The 24,174-nt window shown below is 31.2% G+C and overlaps 1 protein-coding gene across 1 annotated transcript; it reads left to right on the forward strand.

The window, feature by feature from the left end:
• The first annotated feature begins 8,382 nt into the window (after positions 1-8,382).
• Positions 8,383-23,598, forward strand: LOC130453202 (pre-mRNA-processing-splicing factor 8). Its single transcript, XM_056792825.1, has 25 exons — positions 8,383-8,511; positions 8,571-8,766; positions 8,817-8,985; positions 9,181-9,345; positions 10,195-10,623; positions 10,685-10,810; positions 12,903-13,156; positions 13,211-13,591; positions 13,645-13,871; positions 13,924-14,167; positions 14,825-16,025; positions 16,596-16,742; positions 17,106-17,256; positions 17,343-17,519; positions 18,070-18,633; positions 18,693-18,862; positions 18,917-19,193; positions 19,257-19,417; positions 20,410-20,601; positions 20,671-21,037; positions 21,104-21,391; positions 21,719-21,912; positions 22,002-22,383; positions 22,447-22,930; positions 23,207-23,598. The coding sequence occupies exons 2-25, from the start codon at positions 8,577-8,579 to the stop codon at positions 23,359-23,361; spliced, it is 7,095 nt and encodes a 2,364-aa protein (XP_056648803.1). The 5' UTR covers positions 8,383-8,511; positions 8,571-8,576; the 3' UTR covers positions 23,362-23,598.
• The last annotated feature ends 576 nt before the right edge of the window (positions 23,599-24,174 follow it).

A 24,174-nucleotide genomic window follows, 5' to 3' on the forward strand; every position in this document is an offset into this window, starting at 1 on the left:
TTAAAAAGTTTTGTTATTGATAAAATAAGTTTAAATGAATATTATATTAAAAATTTTGAAATATCATTTAAAGAATAATAAATTTCAAACAATCGATAAATAATTTCATTCAATAACATCAATTTTTCAAATTTTTTATTCGTAAATTATCGAAAACTTTCTGCAGATTCTGATTTTTTAAAATCATACATATTACATTAAATAATTTAAAACAAAAAAAATAAATATTTGAAATTATAAAAATCCCATAAAAACATCACATTACCCCCTAAATTTGAGGAAAAACTCTTAAGTTGGAAACCCTACGGTGATTAGACAGTTAAATACAATGTTACCAACTATCAAAAACTTATTTCCCTAAGCTCCAATCAGTAAACCCTGAAATGGCCACAATTATTTGAAAATTCCCTTTAAAAAGTTTCGTTATTAATAGAATAAAAGATTAAATAAGTTTAAATGAATATTATATTAAAAATTTTGAAATATCATTTAAAGAATAATAAATTTCAAACAATCGATAAATAATTTCATTCAGTAACATCATTTTTTTCAAATTCTTTATTCGTAAATTATCGAAAACTGTCTTCAGATTTTTATTTTTTAAATCATACTTTTAAAATCATACATATTATATTAAATAATTTAAAACAAAAAAAATAAATATTTGAAGTTATAAAAATCCCCTAAAAACATCACATTTCCCCCTAAATTTGAGGAAAAACTCTTAAGTTGGAAACCCTACGGTGATTAGACAGTTAAATACAATGTTACCAACTATCAAAAACTTATTTCCCTAAGCTCCAATCAATAAACCCTGAAATGGCCACAATTATTTGAAAATTCCCTTTAAAAAGTTTCGTTATTAATAGAATAAAAGATTAAATAAGTTTAAATGAATATTATATTAAAAATTTTGAAATATCATTTAAAGAATAATAAATTTAAAACAATCGATAAATAATTTCATTCAGTAACATCATTTTTTTCAAATTCTTTATTCGTAAATTATCGAAAACTGTCTTCAGATTTTTATTTTTTAAATCATACTTTTAAAATCATACATATTATATTAAATAATTTAAAACAAAAAAAATAAATATTTGAAGTTATAAAAATCCCCTAAAAACATCACAAGTCCCCCTAAATTTGAGGAAAAACTCTTAAGTTGGAAACCCTACGGTGATTAGACAGTTAAATACAATGTTACCAACTATCAAAAACTTATTTCCCTAAGCTCCAATCAATAAACCCTGAAATTCTCGCAATTATTTGAAAATTCCCTTTAAAAAGTTTCGTTATTGATAAAATAAAAGATTAAATAAGTTTAAATGAATATTATATTAAAAATTTTGAAATATCATTTAAAGAATAATAAATTTCAAACAATCGATAAATAATTTCATTCAGTAACATCATTTTTTTCAAATTCTTTATTCGTAAATTATCGAAAACTGTCTTCAGATTCTTATTTTTTAAATCATACTATTAAAATCATACATATTACATTAAATAATTTAAAACAAAAAAAATAAATATTTGAAGTTATAAAAATCCCATAAAAACATCACATTTCCCCCTAAATTTGAGGAAAAACTCTTAAGTTGGAAACCCTACGGTGATTAGACAGTTAAATACAATGTTACCAACTATCAAAAACTTATTTCCCTAAGCTCCAATCAATAAACCCTGAAATGGCCACAATTATTTGAAAATTCCCTTTAAAAAGTTTCGTTATTAATAGAATAAAAGATTAAATAAGTTTAAATGAATATTATATTAAAAATTTTGAAATATCATTTAAAGAATAATAAATTTAAAACAATCGATAAATAATTTCATTCAACATCAATTTTTTCAAATTTTTTATTCGTAAATTATCGAAAACTTTCTGCAGATTCTGATTTCTCAAAATCATACATATTACATTAAAAAATTTGAAACAAAAAAATAAATATTTGAAGTTATAAAAATCCCATAAAAACATCACATTTCCCCCTAAATTTGAGGAAAAACTCTTAAGTTGGAAACCCTGCGATTAGACAGTTAAACACAATGTTACCAACTATCAAAAACTTATTTCCCTAAGCTCCAATCAATAAACCCTGAAATGACCACAATTATTTGAAAATTCCCTTTAAAAAGTTTCGTTATTAATAGAATAAAAGATTAAATAAGTTTAAATGAATAATAAATTAAAAATTATAAAATATCATTAAAAGAATAATAAATTTCGAACAATCGATAAATAATTTCAATCAACAACATCATTTTTCTCAAGTTTTTTATTCGTAAATTATCGAAAACTGTCTTCAGATTCTGATTTCTCAAAATCATACATACTACATTAAAAAATTTGAAACAAAAAAATAAATATTTGAAGTTATAAAAATCCCCTAAAAACATCACATTTCCCCCTAAATTTGAGGAAAAACTCTTAAGTTGGAAGCCCTACAATGATTAGACAGTTAAACACAATGTTACCAACTATCAAAAACTTATTTTCCTAAAGCCCCAATTGTCACCGTACTATACTTATGAATGGACTAAACTGAGAATATCGAAATCTCTGAACCTAACCTCAAACATTTTTGTATATTTTGTGATTATACTCATAACTATTAATAATTTATGTGACACGGTTATATCAGCAGAAGTAATTTCTCTCATGGAATTAATTTGCTGATAGATATTTGCTTCCATATTACATTTCAGCGATATTAGTAATGAAATATGAAAAAGTGAAATCTGTTAAATAAGTTTTTATTGCGTCACTGCAATCTTAGATATCATATATATATATATATATATATATATATATAATTTTTTCTTTCAAAGTAACTTTCCACATACAATTTCAATGAATTATTTGCGAAAATAATTATAACTATTTTTCCAAGCTCGTGAGAGTTAATTTGTAATTAATAAAAAAACTATTAGGTATTAAGAACGTTTTTTCTTACATGTGTCTGTATAGGTATGCAACATTAATGACGTGCGTAACAGTAGTCTCATTAGTATTCAGAATTTTCTAGTAAAAACTATAAATATATTATATAACATTTAGGGTTATTTTTAATTCATAAAAATTTAATATTCATCACATTTTATTGAAGTTATCTAATGACGAACAAGTCTCACTCTAATAATTTTGTTGTTTCATAATAATGACATACGAAGATATTCGCATAAAAGCGGGATACTGCAAGAAATTAAGATTTAAGCAGATTGTTCACTGGATCGGAACAGACGAAGCAGCACGACCACTAGATCGGCTGTCGCCGCCTATTGTTTTGGTAAAGGTTATTACTATAAGGGATGTGAATAATATTAACTATAAATAAACTAGTAAATATACCTACATATACATTTTTATTTAATCAACAACGTCAAATTGTGTCCGCTACCAGATAAATCAAGCATCGTATCAAGAAATTGTACTATTAATAATCACATTACTTAATACAACACGATTTTTATAAATAATTAACTTTGTTCGAGGTAGGTAATTTGAATACATTCCGAATGTACTCTGAATATCTTCTGGACGTGTCAAATGCGCATGCTTTGTTCGGAATATGTTCTGAATATACATTCTGCCACGAGAGATTTATGAACATATAAAATTATAATTTGAATTCAATAAATTGTACAGAATATTCACTTTTTTATATAATTAACTGGACGAAGATTTGTGCTTGCAAATATTAATTCAAACACCATGTTTTTTCTTGAATTGCAAGTACGTTAGTAAATGCCTAGGTTAGAGGTTAGTTCGTGGTACAAAAATGCCAAATAGGATGAATACACGTGTACTAGATTTGAAATCCTTACTCTTGGACGTATCCAGAATACATTCGGAAATAGCACCGCGAACGCACAATTTCAAACTACGCATGATTCTGGTGGCAGAACGCGTTCAGGGTATCTACCACGAACAAAACTAGTGTGAAGTTCTGAACACACTGCTTACACTACCACTACACCAACACTCGAAATTACACTGTCTGACGCGCATCTCGATAACCAAGGCAGGTAAAATTTTTTCTACTTTCAATCTCTGCTTATCTGAAGTTATATCGGTTATGTATAAGCAGAGTTATAGGCTTTCCTTTTCATATCAAAAATCCCAATCTACCCCATACTTTATTTAAATGAATAGACCAAAACTCTCAAATATAGATAGAATACATGATTAGATTAGTTTTATAAAATTTATGTTAATAAATCTTTTTTTTTTTATTCAATAAAAACTAATTTTCAAGTTTCTTCCGGTACCAGTTTTGGAATAATTTTTTCCCTTAATTACATACTATGAAGTGATTCTTATGAACGACTCAAAGCCATTGTTATTGGGTCACCCAGTATAAAAATATCTAGGTATATCTAAGAGCTAAAACGAACATGGGGATTGGTATTTGGCGTACAGAGTTTAAATTTTTCAATAACAATCCTAGTATAGATTATTGGAATTCTTATATTCATAAAAGTAAAAGTAATCTTGGAATCAAGGTCTTCCAGTTTCTACATCGCGAATCTTCTCTAAATCATTTATGATTCAATCAGAAATTCATTAAACGAAATATGCAAAACAAACTGATACGTTTTACTTGGAAAGAATTTGGTTTGTCTTAACCTACAAATATAAATAATTATTTATTGTATCATGTTTATTAAAATATACAGAAAATACCTGAAACAAAACAAACAATATTTGTTTGTAAATGTATAGTAAATTTTCTGCATAAAAGGTTGTTGTTTTAATGTACCGTACTTTTTTGTATCTATTTATAACTTTATTTCATTGATAAATAGTTTTTCTTTGGCAAAAAAATTTGTTTGAAGATATTTGAACAAAACTGTTTTTAGATTAGAATGAAATATCATGGCCGAATTTTTCGATTGCTTATCGCCCCGAAATTAATTTCAAATTAAGATGATTCAGTTTTAATAGGGAAACCAATTATTATATTTATAACTTTCATTTTTTAATGCATTATGAGAAATACTTCACATCTGTTTTACTTTCTTCCTGATATTTGATAAAAATCCATTCAAGTGAAAGTGTGTACTTTTATAATAACGACGTAAAGCTTAGATTCGACAAATAGATTTTATAGTATCATTGTATGCTAAGTTTATAATAAAATTTTTATTGGTTCAAAAAACTCATAGAGATTTGTATATATTTTGAAATTTTACAACAGTTTATCTTCTTAAATGACGAGAGTGTTTACTGTATAATGAATCCTATGGAAGTCAATTTTATGTGTTACAATAGGAAATACCTAATACCTTTCTTTTTCGATGCAAGTGAAAACTTATATAAAATAAACATACAATAGTCAATCAGTCAATTTAATTGAAAAACTAAACGGAATTAATAAATAAAAAAAATTAATTGAAAAGATAAATAACTTTTTACAGAATAACAGAAAACAAAATTGCTCAGAAATAGACGCTGGAAAATTTCTAGCAGCAAGTGACGTTCCCTAATTAAAATGCACCACCACCAATTCTTTTCATTTTATCATAATTGAAACATGAAATTTTCCTATCTATTCTCACTCGTATATCGCTTAATGTGACTAATACAAATATTTCTTTGGTATGAAATTAGGGCTTGTTGACGCTAGTCAGGAAAACTTTATACCTGAATAAAATGTTTCACTTCAGATATTTTTTTCAAGAAAATTTTCGGATTAGGACGTTCATAATAGAAGTACAACTAAATTGAAACTGGGCGACTGTTTTATGTGTTTAGAAAAAATTAAAATCATAAATACTTTTCATCGATTACTGGATTTAATTCTTAGATATTGCTGAGAGTTCTCAAATAATAAAAAAATCTAGTAAGCTCATATTTGCTTTTATATCAAAGAAAATAAACAAAGTTTTGAATTTTGATATTTTGCTTCATCAAAATCATATATTTCTATTTACTTTATTAATATCAAAATAAAATCATAAACATCAATTTTACGAATTCCGTTCAGCAAAAGTTATCTACCTCATTCGCATAAAATTAATCACACCATAAAAAATATTTTATCTGCTGAGAGAAGCTGTTCTTATTTGTGTAGGTAGTTCAGATAAATAATAAACATAAAGTGTATTTGTTTTTATCCTTTTTGCAAAACCAGACACAATTTTTTAAAAACAACCTGAAGTTCTTTCCAAATACGGAGGTGGTATAATGAATGAATCTTCAGATTCATATAGAAATCCAAATCGTTATAACTATACGTGGAGCAGCTAAATATAATTGATTATCTATCACACGAAGAAAATAATGCTGCCTTTTTATGGACTTCAGATAGTTTATATTTATACAGAATATCTATAATCTTTTAATCCATTAGATGGGGTTATTTCTTCTTCTTTTTTATAGCATTGTTGATATCCAAACAAATGATATCAATAAAACTACATCACTCAAAATGTGGATGATCTGGGATATCACCTATGCGATTACTTATATCTGTTAATAGTTGCGCTCAGTAATATTGTTCGCGGAACAGAACGAGCGGAAAGCGATTTGTATCACGCGATCATAGGTTATACATATTGATCGTGGTATTTGCCGAATACTAAAAGAATAACGGAAAAAACTTAATCCAAAATAATTGAAGTCAGAGCAGTAACTTTTTAAATGCTTAGAGCAGTAAGATCTAAATAAAATGGATTGCCGAACGAAACCGAACAGTCAGTGTCATCAAATGTACGCAATGAACGCAATAAATATTCCAATCGTGTGAGATGTATGTAGCGGGAATATTTAAATATTTAAAACTAAAAACATTGTTTAGATAATTAAGGAAATGAATTTCCCGGATACTGTTTTCAGCTATTCATATATAACAAATTTTTAGTATAACCTGTGGCTAAAAATATTTTGTCATAATTATATAAGTTCTAAAGAAAACAGAATTATTTTGAATATATTGTATGAGTTATTTTATCCTGCCTCAATATTTTGTACTTATATTAAATCCACCTTTCTTTTGTGTTGATAATTGATGACTAGAAATTGATTAATTGTTTATAACCATGAAACAAACTTGCTCTACTCTTTTTAGTATAAAATTAATATCAAATAATATTGTTTCCATGGTGAACAAATTTGGAATTTTAGCTTTCTTAAAATTGGTTTCAGCCGAGTGCTAGTACCTAAAGTAGATATAAATTAAATCGATTTCTGCAATCTTTTTTAAATTACAGTTGCAACTAAACAAATGTTGCATAAATAGTTTCCTGTTGAATTCTAAATAAGCACTTAATTATGCTTCTTACAAAAACATATCTTCAAAAATAAATCTGTTTGAAACTAAGTGCCTGTTGCAGCAATACTTTTATAACAAACAAATAATTAATAATATTAAGTGGAAAGTTAAGAAAAATCTTACCGACATCATCTTTTATTATCCTTTCATTAACTTTAACACAAAAAAAAATAAATCAACTATCACATATCAATTGAAATAAGTAACTAATTCGCCACCCGTTAATTGTTACACTTCATTTCCCCTCTTTGGAATATAAAAATATGAAAAAGAAAATCAAAATTCAAATCACAAAACGGATATAGAGGTACGTCCGCGTACCGAATAAAATATTACGAAAATACGACTCGTCGAAAAGAACTCGACGAAGAAGTTCTTCTGATTCCGCGATAGTCAATAGCAGCTATGGAGAATGTGGTTGTCTGCAATGTGCAGATGGGCTTGGTGAGAAGGTGAAAGGTATCAAACAATTACGGGCGGGGGAATATTATAATGTTTATTTTTAACCTGTTTTTATTTAATTTTGCTTCTCAATCTTCAGAAAGGGGCAACTTGATTTATTTATTATGGTGAAAATAAAAATAAATTTATGTCCCAGTGTATTCAAAGTAGTCAATGAACCGTAGGAATCAACTAATAATATGAACATATTTCATTTTTATTTTATTGTGTAGAGATTGCAGATATATTTTCTATCTAACTAAAAATTCTACTTTATTGTGAAAAATTAAAAGTTTCAAGATATTTTCAATGAAAATAATTCAAAGAAACAGCATACTCTGTGTGTAAAATATATAGATATAAAATTTCACTCACAAAAAAATCAAATACGGAATTAAAATAAGTGACCTGTTGCAAGAAAGAATTTCATAAAACAAGGATTATATATTGAAAATAAGGTACAATTTGAAAAACAGACAGCCCTCTAAGCATTAATTAAGATGAGTTTCCACTAAAAAGCATAATGATAGCTGACTGATATTTTTATGTCAAATTTGACATGGAACAAGAAAAGTTTTATCATTGTATTGATCTGACAATTTTTGATTGGCTCACAAAAAAACACGAAATGATAAGTTGGTAAAGCTACTTTGCTCCAAACGCATCTTAATTAGAATGTTTTATGTGTTCGTTGTGTATACGTTCTGATAGCATTTAATAATTAAATAGTGTGTTTGAATTAATATACATCTATAAAATATTACTACACATGTAAAGACAAACACAAAAAGTAAGTCACAAGTGAAACCAAAGTATAAAAGTAGTGTTTATACATTATAGCATTTTTAGGTTACAATGTCTTTACCACCGTATTTGTTGGGCCCCAATCCGTGGGCTACAATGATGGCCCAGCAGCATTTAGCGGCGGCACATGCACAAGCTCAAGCCGCTGCTGCTCAAGCACATGCTCACGCTTTACAACAACAAATTCCACCACCTCATCCAAAGTCAGATGTTATAACAGAAGATAAATTACAGGAAAAAGGTAAGTTATTTTAGTAATGGCGAATGGAAATTACAAAATTCATGTCGTAGCCCAAAAATGGCATCAACTACAGTCCAAAAGGTTTGCCGATAAGAGAAAATTAGGGTTTGTCGAAGCACAGAAAGAAGATATGCCTCCTGAACATATTAGAAAAATTATTAGAGATCATGGAGATATGAGCAGTCGTAAATACAGACATGATAAACGAGTTTACTTAGGGTATGTTCTAGCACTGCTTTATAAGTAATTACCATAAAATATGATAAAGGAAGTTTATTTTTAAAGTAATTTGTTCATATTTATATAACTGTGAATTATATAAACATTTACCAATTTAGAGTATTGAAAATCAGTACTAATATTGAATTTTCTAAATTAAATAACTGAGTATTGACATATTTAAATTTGACGCAGAGCTTTAAAATATATGCCGCATGCAGTTATGAAGCTCCTTGAAAACATGCCTATGCCTTGGGAACAGATACGAGATGTTAAAGTTTTGTACCATATCACTGGTGCTATAACTTTTGTAAATGAAATTCCATGGGTTATTGAGCCAGTATATATTGCTCAATGGGGGTAAGTTCATTTATAAAACTTTTTTAGTTAATTATTATTTATAGTTTTTCCAAAAGTTGTGTTAATTCAGTTTATATTTAGTCAACATATTATGTAATGTTAGTTATATAAAATCGATTGATTTTCAAATTCTCACTATTTGTAATAATTTTTTTTGAGAAAATATATTCTTTTATGTGTATTATATTTAATAAATTCCAGTTTCAATAAATGGACATAACAGTTATGAATATGTAAATCAATACCACAATCCAAGTATAATAATAGAAAGTTGGTGAAAACCTGTCTCATTGTATTACACAACTATCCTTCTTATTGAAATATGTATTGAATTTGACTATCAATCAGCTGTGAACCTGCGGTAATGTTCTAATAGTCAAATATTTTCCTAGTTTATCAATCAGTAGTCACTTCTAAGCCGCAGCGACTTCAAATGCAAAAGATATTTGTCAGTTCTTCACTTTTATTTTCAATGTTTCTAATAATTTCAGTACAACCAATTCAAGGAACAACAGTTTAAACATAGTGTTCCATTTCAAATGCTGTAGCCGGACTGTAATATGCCTCTGTTTTTAGTAGTTGTTATTCTGATGCTGCTGTTTTCATAAAGTTGGCACTGCAGCTCAGGATTTGGTCCTAGCTGGACATATAATACCATCATAACTGCAAATTCACTTCTTGGGTGTTGAGGTTGTAAAGATCTTGGTATTTTCAGATTACCTCCTAAGAACAACATTGTAATAATTTTTTTAATATCTTACTACCACTATAACACTTATATATGCTTCTCAGCAAGTGCCAGGACACAGTTAAATTTAATCTTTAAATAAAAAGATGAATTATTTGTAGTACTATTTGGATTATGATGAGGAGAGAAAAAAGAGATAGGAGACATTTCAAAAGAATGCGGTTTCCACCTTTTGATGATGAAGAACCACCTCTAGACTATGCAGACAACGTTTTAGATGTAGAACCTTTGGAAGCAATCCAAATTGAATTAGATGCCGATGAGGATTCAGCTATAGCGAAATGGTTTTACGATCATAAACCATTAGTAGGAACAAAATATGTAAACGGAGCAACTTATAGAAAATGGAATCTTTCTTTACCCATAATGGCTACTTTATACCGTTTAGCCAATCAATTGTTGACTGATTTGGTGGATAATAATTATTTTTATCTATTCGATACTAAAAGTTTCTTTACTGCGAAAGCTCTTAACATGGCAATTCCTGGTGGGCCTAAGTTTGAACCTCTTATCAAGGATATGAATCCTGCGTAAGTTTTAAATATATATATTGAGATATTTAGTTAATTTATTGATTTGATTTATTTATAGTGATGAAGATTGGAATGAATTTAATGATATTAATAAAATTATCATTAGACAGCCAATTAGAACGGAATACAGAATAGCTTTTCCATATCTTTATAACAATATGCCCCATTTTGTTCACTTGTCTTGGTAAGTATTTATTTATTTGATACTGTATCGTAACACATAAGCTAGTATGAAATATTTTTAACTTTGTTGTACAATTTCCAGTGATAAAATAACTTGTACTCTCAATGAGAGCAAACACTTTTTCTCGCATTATTTGGGAGTCGTTTTCACTTTTTTTTGGTACCAAACATAATTTTGCACGGGAATCCCATAACTTAAATTAATTTTTACACATTGTTAAACTGAATAATTTATCAAAGTCATTAGAAAATCTTGTTTGTTGTTAGTCATGTCATATTTAAAAATAAAACCAATCAAAAAGAGTGTATTAACCATTTTTTTATGACTTGTTCTCCTTTGAACATATATTTGTTATTAATCCACATTAGTTTTGTATTTGTTTAAAAAAAAAATATGACAAATATACTAGTATGTGGAACATAAGAAGTAACATGATATTCTTTCCGATCTAGAGTCTATAATCGGAAATGCTGAAATGTTGCTAACATTTCCAAAAAAAAATTATTCATATACCACTTCGTGATGTGTGGTCTAACTTCTCAGTTATATACTGTATACTATTCTTTTTTGTTATTTTTGCTTCTCTCTCTGGGTATTTATGCTTCCAAGTCTCTCTTCACTGGTCTTAAGTCTTCCCTGTGAACGACTTCACCAACTTAAATGTCTTTGTTCAATAAATTCCATGACTGATATGCTGTTTTTGGTCATTTGTTGATCTACATTTTTTTTGTAACACCTGAGATATTTCATTTCTTGCAATACACTTTTTGTCTATTGGGGAGAGTCATAGTTTCATATTCATCAAACTAAATGGGCAAGTAATTGAGCGAATAGTCAACTTCTCTGGAACAAACAAGAAAAAGGGATAATCACTAAAGTTACAAAAGTCCCTATGGTGGGCAGTAACTTCTCAGAGAGGAATTGGGGTTGTAACCCAATGATACTACTGTGGATGTACACCTCATATGGGGTAGTGGTTTGGGGTACTAGAACTAATCCGAATACCACGAGAAACAAAGGGGGCTATCAAATAATACCCAATAGCTGCACTAGAAGTGGAAGAAAACATTACTTAGAATGTTCAGAGATGGAATCACCGAAGAAGAAACGTTCCTAAATAATGACCAAACCTGGGACATGCTTCAGGGTAATACATCAAAAAAGTTTAGCTTTGAGAAAACGTTTATTCCAACAGTAAGCATTAGAAATAAGTGGGATCATAACACAACACAAGAAATGTACAAAAATGCCATTAAATGGTATACGGAGGGATCAAAAACACCAGACAGAACTGGAATAGGAGTACAGGGGCCCAAAACCAAACACTCTGAAAGCACGGGTAATACAACAAGCAGAAATCTATGCAATTGAAAAATTTGTCCAGTTCACTCTAGAGAAAAAATATCGCAAACAGTGGACCATCATTCTGTCCGATAACCAATCAGCTGTAAACATTGGGTTCCCCGGTATCGAACCGTAGGGTTTATGAAAAGAAAAAGCCTTTGAAATTAAGTTTTTATTAATAACATGGTAGACATTTTGTTGATATAATTGCATTTTGTAAGTCAATATCTATTTTTCTTCTTTCCAAAGTTTGCCATATTTTTGTCAGTAGTACTTTGTCAAAAGCTTCCTCTATATCAGTAAATTCAAATATTGCATCTTTATTTTGGCGGACAGATTTATCTATAAGTTGTTTGATGGTTAAATACCTGATCTTGTACACTTTTACCTTTGCGCAATCCATTTTGTGTATCATTATATTGTCTTAATTTGTTATCTAGGATTTTCTCGGTGTACACAGTAAAGTTAATCCTCTGTAGTTGTTATATTACTTGCTGTCTCCTGAATTGAAAATACTTTCCAGTCTTTTGGTATCTTTTCCATATTCCAAACTTATTTTTGTGAATAATTCTCTACCTTTCTCTCCCATAAGTTTTAAAATTTCAGGTATTATTTTGTCTCATTTTTAGCCAACTTCTTCCTTTGTTATCCTTTCTTCATTTTCATTGTCATCCTCTTTTTTTTTATTTTTATTATTAATTTTTCTGTTTCAATCACTAGTTGCTTAAAATACATAAAATATTTTCAGGTATCATGCTCCTAATGTTGTCTATATAAAAACTGAAGATCCTGATTTACCAGCTTTCTATTTCGATCCCCTAATTAACCCCATATCACATAGACATGCCGTTAAAAGTTTAGAACCTTTGCCAGATGACGACGAAGAATATATTCTACCAGAAAGCGTTCAACCTTTTTTACAAGAAACTCCTTTATACACTGACAACACTGCAAATGGTATCGCGTTATTATGGGCACCAAGACCATTTAACATGAGATCAGGTATGTAGGTAATTAAATTATTTTAAAAATATATCAATTATTGTTTATTTTAAGGTCGTTGTAGACGAGCCATTGACGTACCTCTAGTGAAACCTTGGTACATGGAACACTGTCCTCCGGGACAACCGGTGAAAGTGAGAGTTAGTTACCAGAAGTTATTGAAGTACTACGTACTAAATGCTCTTAAGCATCGACCACCCAAGGCGCAGAAGAAGAGATACCTCTTTAGATCATTCAAATCTACCAAATTTTTCCAGACTACCACATTAGATTGGGTCGAATCTGGATTACAAGTCTGTAGACAAGGTTATAACATGTTGAATTTATTAATACACAGAAAGAATTTGAATTATCTTCATTTGGATTATAATTTCAATTTGAAACCCGTCAAAACTTTGACAACGAAGGAGAGAAAAAAATCCAGATTTGGAAATGGTGAGTCAATTTTTATCTAGTATGATTTTATTTTATTAATTCTGTTGTTTCAGCTTTCCATTTATGTAGAGAAATATTAAGATTGACAAAACTTATTATCGATTCTCATGTACAATACCGTTTGAATAATGTGGACGCCTTCCAATTGGCAGACGGTTTGCAGTATATATTTGCTCACGTTGGGCAATTGACTGGCATGTACAGATATAAATACAAACTTATGAGACAAATCAGAATGTGTAAAGATTTGAAACATCTTATTTATTACAGATTTAATACCGTAAGTAAAATTTTTCTTGTAAATTTTCATCAATACAAAAATTTTATTTAAGGGACCTGTTGGTAAAGGACCCGGTTGCGGTTTTTGGGCACCTGGTTGGAGAGTCTGGCTCTTTTTTATGAGAGGAATAACGCCTTTATTAGAAAGATGGTTGGGGAATCTCTTGTCCCGACAATTCGAAGGACGACATTCCAAGGGAGTTGCTAAAACAGTAACCAAACAAAGAGTTGAATCGCATTTCGATTTGGAATTGAGAGCTTCCGTAATGCACGATATAGTTGACATGATGCCAGAAGGTACCTATATTAACACTTATACTGCTACGCGTTTTGCCAATAAGACCTCGCCAGTCAATAGTCACTGGCACGGAGTGTTAAACAAAAAAACTTAACAGCTAATGGGGTACATATGTACCCCAGAACTTTTAAGCTACCAGTACTTGTTGCTAGTTGGTATGCAGTCATTTTCCTATTAAGTATATGTTCTAATGACTCGAGAAGATAAAGTGTAAATTAGTTTTAATTGTTTAATGCTTAAAATATTACAAAAACAAAGAAACACTTAACCTATAACATTTAACAATCGTAGTTTGTTTCTTAGAATGCTCTCTATATACTATTTAAAATATATCTGAGCTTTCAAATACATTCATTGCTTGGGACTGAAATTATAGTCAAGTAATAATAAAAGAAATAAATGTTGATTCTGGTCATTATCCAAAATTATGTGAATCTTTAGGTTAGGATTTGGTCGTTTTGAATGGAGTTAAATTTTTATTGGTTATGTGAGGTTAGTTGGTTACTAATTGTTTTGAATTTCTGTTGTAGAGAAAAAAGAAGACATTCAATACCACCAACTAACCTTACATAACCTATAAAAATCAAATGAACTCATAACAGCTCAACCAATTCTAAAGCTATGATTTCAAATATTAAACCTACTAAATTTTGCAGGTATAAAACAGAACAAAGCCCGAACCATTCTTCAACATTTATCGGAAGCTTGGAGATGTTGGAAGGCGAATATACCGTGGAAAGTACCAGGACTTCCTATACCTATCGAAAACATGATTTTACGTTATGTAAAGATGAAAGCGGATTGGTGGACAAATACAGCTCACTACAATCGCGAAAGAATCCGTAGAGGTGCCACTGTCGATAAAACAGTATGCAAAAAAAATCTCGGGCGTCTTACTCGATTATATTTGAAAGCGGAACAAGAAAGACAGCATAATTATTTGAAAGATGGTCCGTACATATCACCGGAAGAAGCGGTCGCAATTTATACTACAACAGTACATTGGTTGGAATCTAGAAGATTTGCCCCTATACCTTTCCCGCCCCTTTCTTACAAACACGATACAAAATTACTCATTTTAGCTTTGGAAAGACTAAAAGAAGCCTACAGTGTAAAATCACGTTTGAATCAGAGTCAAAGAGAGGAATTAGGATTGATAGAACAAGCGTACGATAATCCTCACGAAGCTCTATCGAGAATTAAGCGTCATCTTCTAACCCAAAGAGCTTTCAAAGAAGTGGGAATCGAATTTATGGATTTGTATAGTCATTTAATTCCGGTTTACGACGTGGAACCTTTAGAGAAGATCACAGATGCTTATTTAGATCAATATCTATGGTATGAAGCAGATAAGAGACGGTTGTTTCCGCCTTGGATAAAACCTGCGGATACTGAACCTCCGCCGTTATTAGTTTACAAATGGTGTCAAGGTATCAACAATCTTCAAGACGTATGGGACGTTAATGAAGGAGAATGCAACGTCTTGTTGGAATCCAAATTCGAAAAACTCTATGAAAAGATCGATTTGACTCTATTAAATAGATTATTGAGACTGATCGTCGATCATAACATTGCCGATTATATGACGGCTAAAAATAACGTCGTTATCAATTATAAAGATATGAATCATACCAACAGTTATGGAATAATAAGGGGATTACAGTTTGCTTCTTTTATTACACAGTATTACGGTTTAGTTTTGGATTTACTTGTCTTGGGGTTGCAAAGGGCCAGCGAAATGGCAGGACCGCCGCAGATGCCTAACGATTTTTTGACGTTTCAAGATGTACAATCCGAAACTTGTCATCCAATTCGATTATATTGCCGATATGTCGATAGAATTCACATGTTTTTCAGGTATTTATCAAGTTGTATAAATAAAATTAACTGTAATTGCATATAGCGCGTATCAAAGGGGGTTGATACGATTAAATTTGTCTCTAGAGGCTCTAGTAACCCTTCTGACATGACTAGTAAATCTTCTCATATGTCATTTATGACAGTTTCATTGTATAATATATCGTATAAAAGTTGGAATGTCATTTTGTCACATACAAACTTGTCATCGTTTGTTTTTTTTTTTTACAAAAAAGAACTACTTTACTACGAAATTTAAATACTGTTTCTAATAACTCGCAAAACTAACTGGAGAGCTTATAAACAGTAGTCCTCATTAATAGCGTTAGTCTTCTTTTTTATATCGCATGTAAGGATTTAAAATGGGGCCTCCATCCGGAGGTATCGTAATAAAACTTCAAAAATCACCTATCTACTATGAGTACTGACCACTGTCGGTTTTTTAATTGACTAGAATTACACGTTGTTGATTCGTCATAACGTACAAGTAATTTTCTGGTCCAACAACCGTCACTCTCTACTTTGAACTAATGAATGTGTAGATATTATCTGACCAAGGGCTTTTTTTAGATTCTCTGCCGAGGAGGCAAAAGATTTAATTCAAAGATATTTAACTGAACATCCGGATCCTAATAATGAGAATATTGTTGGATATAATAACAAGAAATGTTGGCCCAGGGATGCAAGAATGCGACTCATGAAGCACGACGTTAACCTGTAAGTGTATTTTTTTCAATTTATTCTAAAGTAATTGTCATTTAATAATTTTGAATTTGGTTAGTTCTTTCCCATAAAATACACAATACTAATTTCTCGAAAATTCTAGAAAATAAACAAACAAATAAATAAATAGACCTTCCTAGGAAGTCGTTCTAAAAAACAATGTAAAAAAATCGCCGCTATGATAAAAACATATAAAAAAACAAACCTCAAACGAATTCCGCTTTCCTCAAATTTTAGAATTCTGTTATAACCGGCTTCATGACCTATGTCGAGGACGAGTTCGCAACAATATTTAGCATATCTAAACCTAACTAAATGAAATATTTTAAGCATTGGTTTAATTTTATATAATTTTAGGGGAAGAGCAGTATTTTGGGATATCAAAAACAGATTACCTAGATCCGTAACGACCATTCAATGGGAGAACAGTTTTGTTAGTGTATATTCCAAAGATAATCCAAATTTGTTATTCAACATGTCAGGATTCGAATGTAGAATTCTTCCAAAGGTAATTATAAAAAAAAATGGGTCTCATACTATTTCCTATTAATTTAATTTTTGCACTGAATCATTAGATTAAATTTTTTGTTTTAGTGTCGTACTCAACATGAAGAATTCACTCACAGAGACGGTGTATGGAATCTTCAACATGAAGGAAGCAAAGAAAGAACTGCACAATGCTTTTTAAGGGTAGACGACGAATCTATGAGTCGCTTCCACAATAGAGTACGACAAATTCTCATGGCATCTGGTTCTACTACATTTACCAAGGTAATATTTAACCAAATCTGTATGGTCTTATAGACCCATGGCTTGAAGTATCTCTACTGCTTTTCTCCTCCAACTCCTTTTGTTCAAAGGTGCGCCAGTTCGCTATCCCTAGCTTCTGTAAGTCTTCTTTACATGCATCTAACTTGTTAAAAGCTTTTTTCACCCATCTGTTCCCTTTAAATCTGGCTATATACCCCAACCAAAGCAGAATATTTGCCCTTTATCCGATCCCTGCCTGACCATGTAACCTTTTAATCTCTGTATTCGTTCTTCTTCTCCATCCATCTTGTTCCACTCGTACCCTGTTTTCCTCTTACTTATTTATGATCCAGCATATGTAGCTGGACTACAATAAATCCGAGCTAGCATATACTCAAAGGACATTGCTACATTTGTAAACATCTGATTAGATTAGGACTAGTAGAAATTATAAATAGTGTAAGAAGGAGAATGATACACTAGTTCACCTAATGTCACCATTGCATACAAGTGTGAATTAACACAGTTCACTTTAACCTAGAACATTTGATTGATTATTTATTCATTTTAGATTGTAAACAAATGGAATACAGCTCTAATAGGCCTAATGACATATTTCCGAGAAGCCGTCGTAAATACCCAAGAACTTCTGGATTTATTGGTAAAATGCGAAAACAAAATCCAAACGCGTATCAAAATAGGTCTGAATTCGAAAATGCCAAGCAGATTTCCGCCGGTCGTCTTTTATACGCCGAAAGAATTGGGAGGACTCGGTATGTTGTCCATGGGTCACGTTTTAATCCCGCAATCAGATTTGAGATGGTCCAAACAAACCGACGTAGGCATCACCCATTTCCGATCGGGTATTAGTCACGACGAAGATCAACTAATTCCTAATTTGTATAGATATATCCAACCATGGGAATCGGAGTTTATCGATTCCCAGAGAGTGTGGGCGGAGTACGCTCTTAAAAGACAGGAAGCGAACGCGCAAAATAGAAGATTGACTTTGGAAGATTTGGAAGATTCTTGGGATAGAGGAATACCGAGGATAAATACGCTTTTCCAGAAAGACAGGCACACTTTGGCGTATGACAAAGGATGGAGAATCAGAACGGAATTTAAACAATATCAGGTAAAGGATTTTCTTTCAATCTTATTAACCAATTTTGATTTGTGTAATTGTATTTACAGGTATTAAAACAAAATCCTTTCTGGTGGACTCACCAGAGACACGATGGTAAATTATGGAATCTTAACAACTATCGTACGGATATGATTCAAGCGCTCGGTGGTGTTGAAGGTATTTTAGAACATACTTTGTTCAAAGGTACTTATTTCCCAACATGGGAAGGTCTTTTCTGGTAAGCTTTTCATGTTTTTGCCTCGCAATAATTTTCTATAAAATGATATTTTAGGGAAAAAGCATCAGGTTTTGAAGAATCGATGAAATACAAAAAACTTACCAACGCGCAAAGATCTGGTTTGAATCAAATCCCCAACCGTAGATTTACTTTATGGTGGTCGCCTACAATTAACAGAGCTAATGTGTATGTCGGTTTCCAAGTACAATTAGATCTGACCGGCATATTTATGCACGGTAAAATTCCTACATTGAAAATTTCGTTAATCCAGATTTTCCGGGCTCACTTGTGGCAAAAAGTTCACGAATCTATTGTAATGGATTTATGTCAGGTAAACATTTTTTTTTACCAATAATAACTAGATAAATAAACATAACCTCACTGTTTATTGTAGGTATTCGATCAAGAATTGGATGCTTTGGAAATTGAAACTGTCCAAAAGGAAACAATACATCCTAGAAAATCATACAAAATGAATTCATCTTGTGCCGACATTTTATTGTTTTCCGCTTATAAATGGAATGTTTCCAGGCCGTCATTGTTGGCCGATACAAAGTAAGTAAGGATCAGATAGTTCAAAGAGTGTTGATGGTAACAACACATCAAGTTTTTCTAGTATCAAATATGTTAATGGTTGATTTTACCTGGAATATAGTTCCCATGAAATTTATTCAAATTCAAATTTGTACTTATCCGTGAATGGGAACATTAATTCTCAGGGTCCTAAATAGACAATAAGACATAAAACACGGCTCAAAATTGACTAGTAGGAGCAAGAACCAAGGTCGCTATCCCAATGGATTCAGAACCTTCTACTACTACTACCGATGCAAAGATATTTATCCTATCAGATAGCAGAGAGGAAACAATAAACTTACTCTTATATGGGTACCTGAACACACCAGAGTAGACGGCAATGAACAAACCAATTATCTGTGGCGAAAAAAAGGTAGGATAACAACATTTCATAGGTTTCCTGAAAAGCCATTAAGCCACGGTCATAAAAAAGTGGGAAAACGAGAAAACATCATTTGTACTTTACCAACTGGTCTGGAAAGACCCTTGATTGAACAAAGACGAACTAAGGAGAGTTACTGGTGTGCTTACTGGACACGGACACTTCAATAGCTCTTGTCGTTTCTGTAATGAACCAAAAGAAACAGCTCAACATTTTCTCTGTGAAAGCTAGGGAATCCATAGACAAAGGCTACAGTAGTTAAATTTGAGTTTCTTAAAGCCATAAAAGGTGAACCGCATAGCCACCAGATAGGTAGTTCATATGGCAAAGTCGTTACCACTTGACAAGTGAAAATTTTTGGGGTACATAATAGATCAATACGTCAAAGTGATGTAGATTCGTGGACTTAACTCCCTAGCTCTTATAATCTACCAAAACAAGATATAATATCGCCTTGTACCTAGATCTAAATTAACTTTCGGATTAAAGCTGGTGGCCAGTGCACTTCTACCAAATATACCCGACAGATACAAGCTATTAGGACTTTGTTTTATGATATGTAATATTCCACATGATTATTTATTTTAAGGGACACCATGGACAATACGACCACCCAAAAATACTGGATAGATGTACAATTAAGATGGGGTGATTATGATTCTCATGATGTAGAACGTTATGCCCGGGCTAAATTTTTAGATTACACCACAGACAACATGTCAATATACCCATCTCCCACGGGAGTTTTAATAGCTATCGACTTGGCATACAACCTTCATAGGTAAGATCTGTTTTTGTTGAAAAATTTTCATTGTTTTTGAATGTATAAGAAAATGTTGTAATTTTTTAGTGCATATGGTAATTGGTTCCCAGGTTGTAAACCATTAATCCAACAAGCTATGGCGAAAATAATGAAAGCCAATCCCGCTTTGTATGTACTTCGAGAACGTATACGTAAGGCTTTACAACTGTACTCCAGTGAACCTACCGAACCTTATCTATCGAGTCAAAACTACGGTGAATTATTCTCTAATCAAATAATTTGGTTCGTCGACGATACTAACGTATACAGAGTAACGATTCATAAAACTTTCGAAGGAAATCTTACCACGAAACCAATTAATGGAGCTATATTTATTTTCAATCCAAGAACTGGACAATTGTTCTTGAAAATCATTCATACGTCGGTATGGGCCGGACAAAAACGTTTAGGACAGGTAAGGAAATATTATTAAATTAATATTATCCATTATTATCACTTGATTTTTTTTAAAAAACTTCAGTTAGCTAAATGGAAAACTGCCGAAGAAGTAGCAGCTCTTATCCGATCTCTTCCAGTCGAAGAACAACCTAAACAAATTATAGTAACAAGAAAAGGAATGTTGGATCCGCTCGAGGTTCACTTACTCGACTTTCCTAATATAGTCATCAAAGGTTCCGAATTGCAGCTGCCTTTCCAGGCTTGTCTTAAAATTGAAAAATTCGGAGATTTGATTTTGAAAGCTACAGAACCCCAGATGGTACTATTCAATCTGTACGATGATTGGTTGAAGACTATATCTTCGTATACAGTAAGTTTATTGACGAAACTAATTATAACGACATCGTTTACAACAACCGATCGCTTATTACAAATTGTCGAATCTCTAGTAAACATACCGCCTTTATAACAACGTCGGATACGGCGACATACCGCTTACAATGACGAAACTATCGATTTTGTCGACTATAACGACCTCTGACATTTCATTTGACAAGTTCACATACATAACCTATACTAGGTAGATACCTATGATAATAAAACTACTTGCTTATAACAACTATCGGACGTAACGTCGGAAACTATATGGTCCCTTCAATGTTGCTATATCAGGTTTTGACTATATTCATTTTTTTAGGCTTTCTCGAGACTTATTTTAATATTAAGGGCTTTACATGTTAATACCGAAAGAACTAAAGTTATATTAAAACCAGACAAAACTACAATAACAGAACCTCATCATATTTGGCCGACATTATCTGATGATGAATGGATAAAGGTTGAAGTACAACTTAAAGATTTAATTCTTGCTGATTATGGAAAGAAAAACAAGTAAGTTATTATTTTGATGTGTATAGTTTGTATTTTTATTAATCAATTATCATTTGTATTATTGATACAATAACTAAAATAATTTTTAGTGTGAATGTGGCGTCTCTAACGCAATCGGAAATTCGTGATATTATCCTCGGTATGGAGATCAGTGCTCCATCGGCACAAAGACAACAAATTGCCGAGATCGAAAAACAGACCAAAGAACAGTCGCAACTTACCGCTACAACTACAAGAACAGTGAACAAACACGGTGACGAAATTATCACTAGTACCACCAGCAACTATGAAACTCAAACATTTAGCTCGAAGACCGAATGGAGAGTTAGAGCTATTTCCGCGACGAATTTACACCTTAGAACTAATCATATTTATGTCAGTTCTGATGATATCAAAGAAACTGGTTATACCTATATATTACCAAAGAATGTTCTCAAGAAGTTTGTCACTATTTCTGATTTGAGGGCTCAGGTAGAAACATTGTTTTTTAAATTCCCTCAATATTGTTTGCTCATTTATTTTGTTCTATTCCAGATATGTGCATTTTTATACGGAGTAAGTCCTCCTGATAATCCCCAAGTAAAAGAACTGCGTTGTTTGGTGTTACCACCACAATGGGGTACCCATCAAACTGTACATATACCGAATACTCCACCAAATCATCCGTTCCTTAAAGACATGGAACCGTTAGGATGGATCCATACTCAACCTAATGAATTGCCACAATTATCTCCTCAAGATATCACAACCCACGCTAAATTGATGTCCGACAATCCAGCATGGGATGGAGAGAAGACCATTATAATTACTTGTTCTTTTACACCAGGATCTTGCTCACTGACCGCTTATAAATTGACACCGTCCGGTTTTGAATGGGGAAGACAAAATACTGACAAGGGGAATAATCCCAAAGGGTATTTGCCGAGTCATTATGAAAAGGTGCAGATGTTATTGTCTGATAGGTTTTTGGGTTTCTTTATGGTGCCTACGCAAGGATCTTGGAATTATAATTTTATGGGTAAGGTCTATAATGTAAAATTTCCATCCAAACGTTAATTTTATAGAGATATTGAGTCTATACCGGATTGTTAAGGTCATTTTTTTTTTTCGTGAACAAAATTTTTTTAAACATTCTGTTTTAGTTTCTGTTAAATTATTTGTTGATATGAATGACATCAACATACTATTTTAAAACATGAATTTTTGGTATAATGGTGTGAAAATCCATTAGTTGGTTAAAAATTTTCCATTATGTACCGTAAAATGTTACTTTAGTCCTTGATTGTTGTTTTAGGTGTAAGGCACGATCCTAGTATGAAGTATGAATTGCAGTTGGCTAATCCAAAAGAATTTTACCACGAAGTTCACAGACCTGCTCATTTCCTTAATTTCTCTTCTTTGGAAGATGGTGATGGAGCCGGTGCCGATAGAGAAGATGCATATGCTTAGATAATTTTGTAGATGTTTGTAAGGATATTTTATCAACTTTGTAAGAAATATATTCAATGTTTCAAGTTTGCAGACTTTTGGTTTCATTTCAATAATAATTCTTATTAGAATTGAATATATTTTAATACTGTATGGGATAAATAAGTATCGATAGGTAGATGTAACAAATAACTACATATTACATGTAAATAAATTGTTTTTCATATAATTAATTACATTTTGATATAAAATTACAAATATTGTAATTTTTCATAATCCTGAAAAGAGAATACTCCAAAATAATGCATCGATTTGTGACTTGTATTCTATGTAATGACATTGCAGCATTTATTATCAATCCTCATAAATTTTTACAGACTCATATTTTATGTAGACGCTGAACCAGCCTGCATAATTCCATATCTATAAATAGTGTCGTCTTATATACCGATAACAAATTCTCGATTGATTGTTGTGATTTTCTTCCAATTATCCAATATAGTTTATTCCCAAACTGTTCCCTTTTCGGGAAACAAGCGTTTATTCAAACAAGATGGTGCTATAAACTATTTTTGGTAAGTGTGCAATATTAACAAATCCATTCGTGTTAATCACCAATGAATGTCTACCAGTTTTTTACAGAGTTCTGTATCAACCTCACATTTTGTTATTACTAGTCAAGATGACACAAATTACAAATAAAATTTGATTTTTATCAGAAACAATAAAAATTATGTTGAAAACTGTCATATGTCAATTTCAAATGTCAATCAGTGAAATAGGATGTTTTCCAAAAACTAAAATTGTAACAAGTCGACAACAACGAACAAATTT

The sequence above is a fragment of the Diorhabda sublineata genome, chromosome 2 (genome assembly GCF_026230105.1).
Source record: "Diorhabda sublineata isolate icDioSubl1.1 chromosome 2, icDioSubl1.1, whole genome shotgun sequence".
NCBI classification, from domain to species: Eukaryota; Metazoa; Arthropoda; class Insecta; order Coleoptera; family Chrysomelidae; genus Diorhabda; species Diorhabda sublineata.

Bases quoted from the DNA above. Each gene is read 5' to 3' on its own strand.
- LOC130453202 (XM_056792825.1), top strand. From the start codon at position 8,577: ATGTCTTTACCACCGTATTTGTTGGGCCCCAATCCGTGGGCTACAATG. The intron at 10,624-10,684 runs GTAAGTTTTAAA...ATTTATTTATAG, and splicing joins ATCAAGGATATGAATCCTGC to TGATGAAGATTGGAATGAAT. The intron at 22,931-23,206 runs GTAAGGTCTATA...TTGTTGTTTTAG, and splicing joins TTGGAATTATAATTTTATGG to GTGTAAGGCACGATCCTAGT.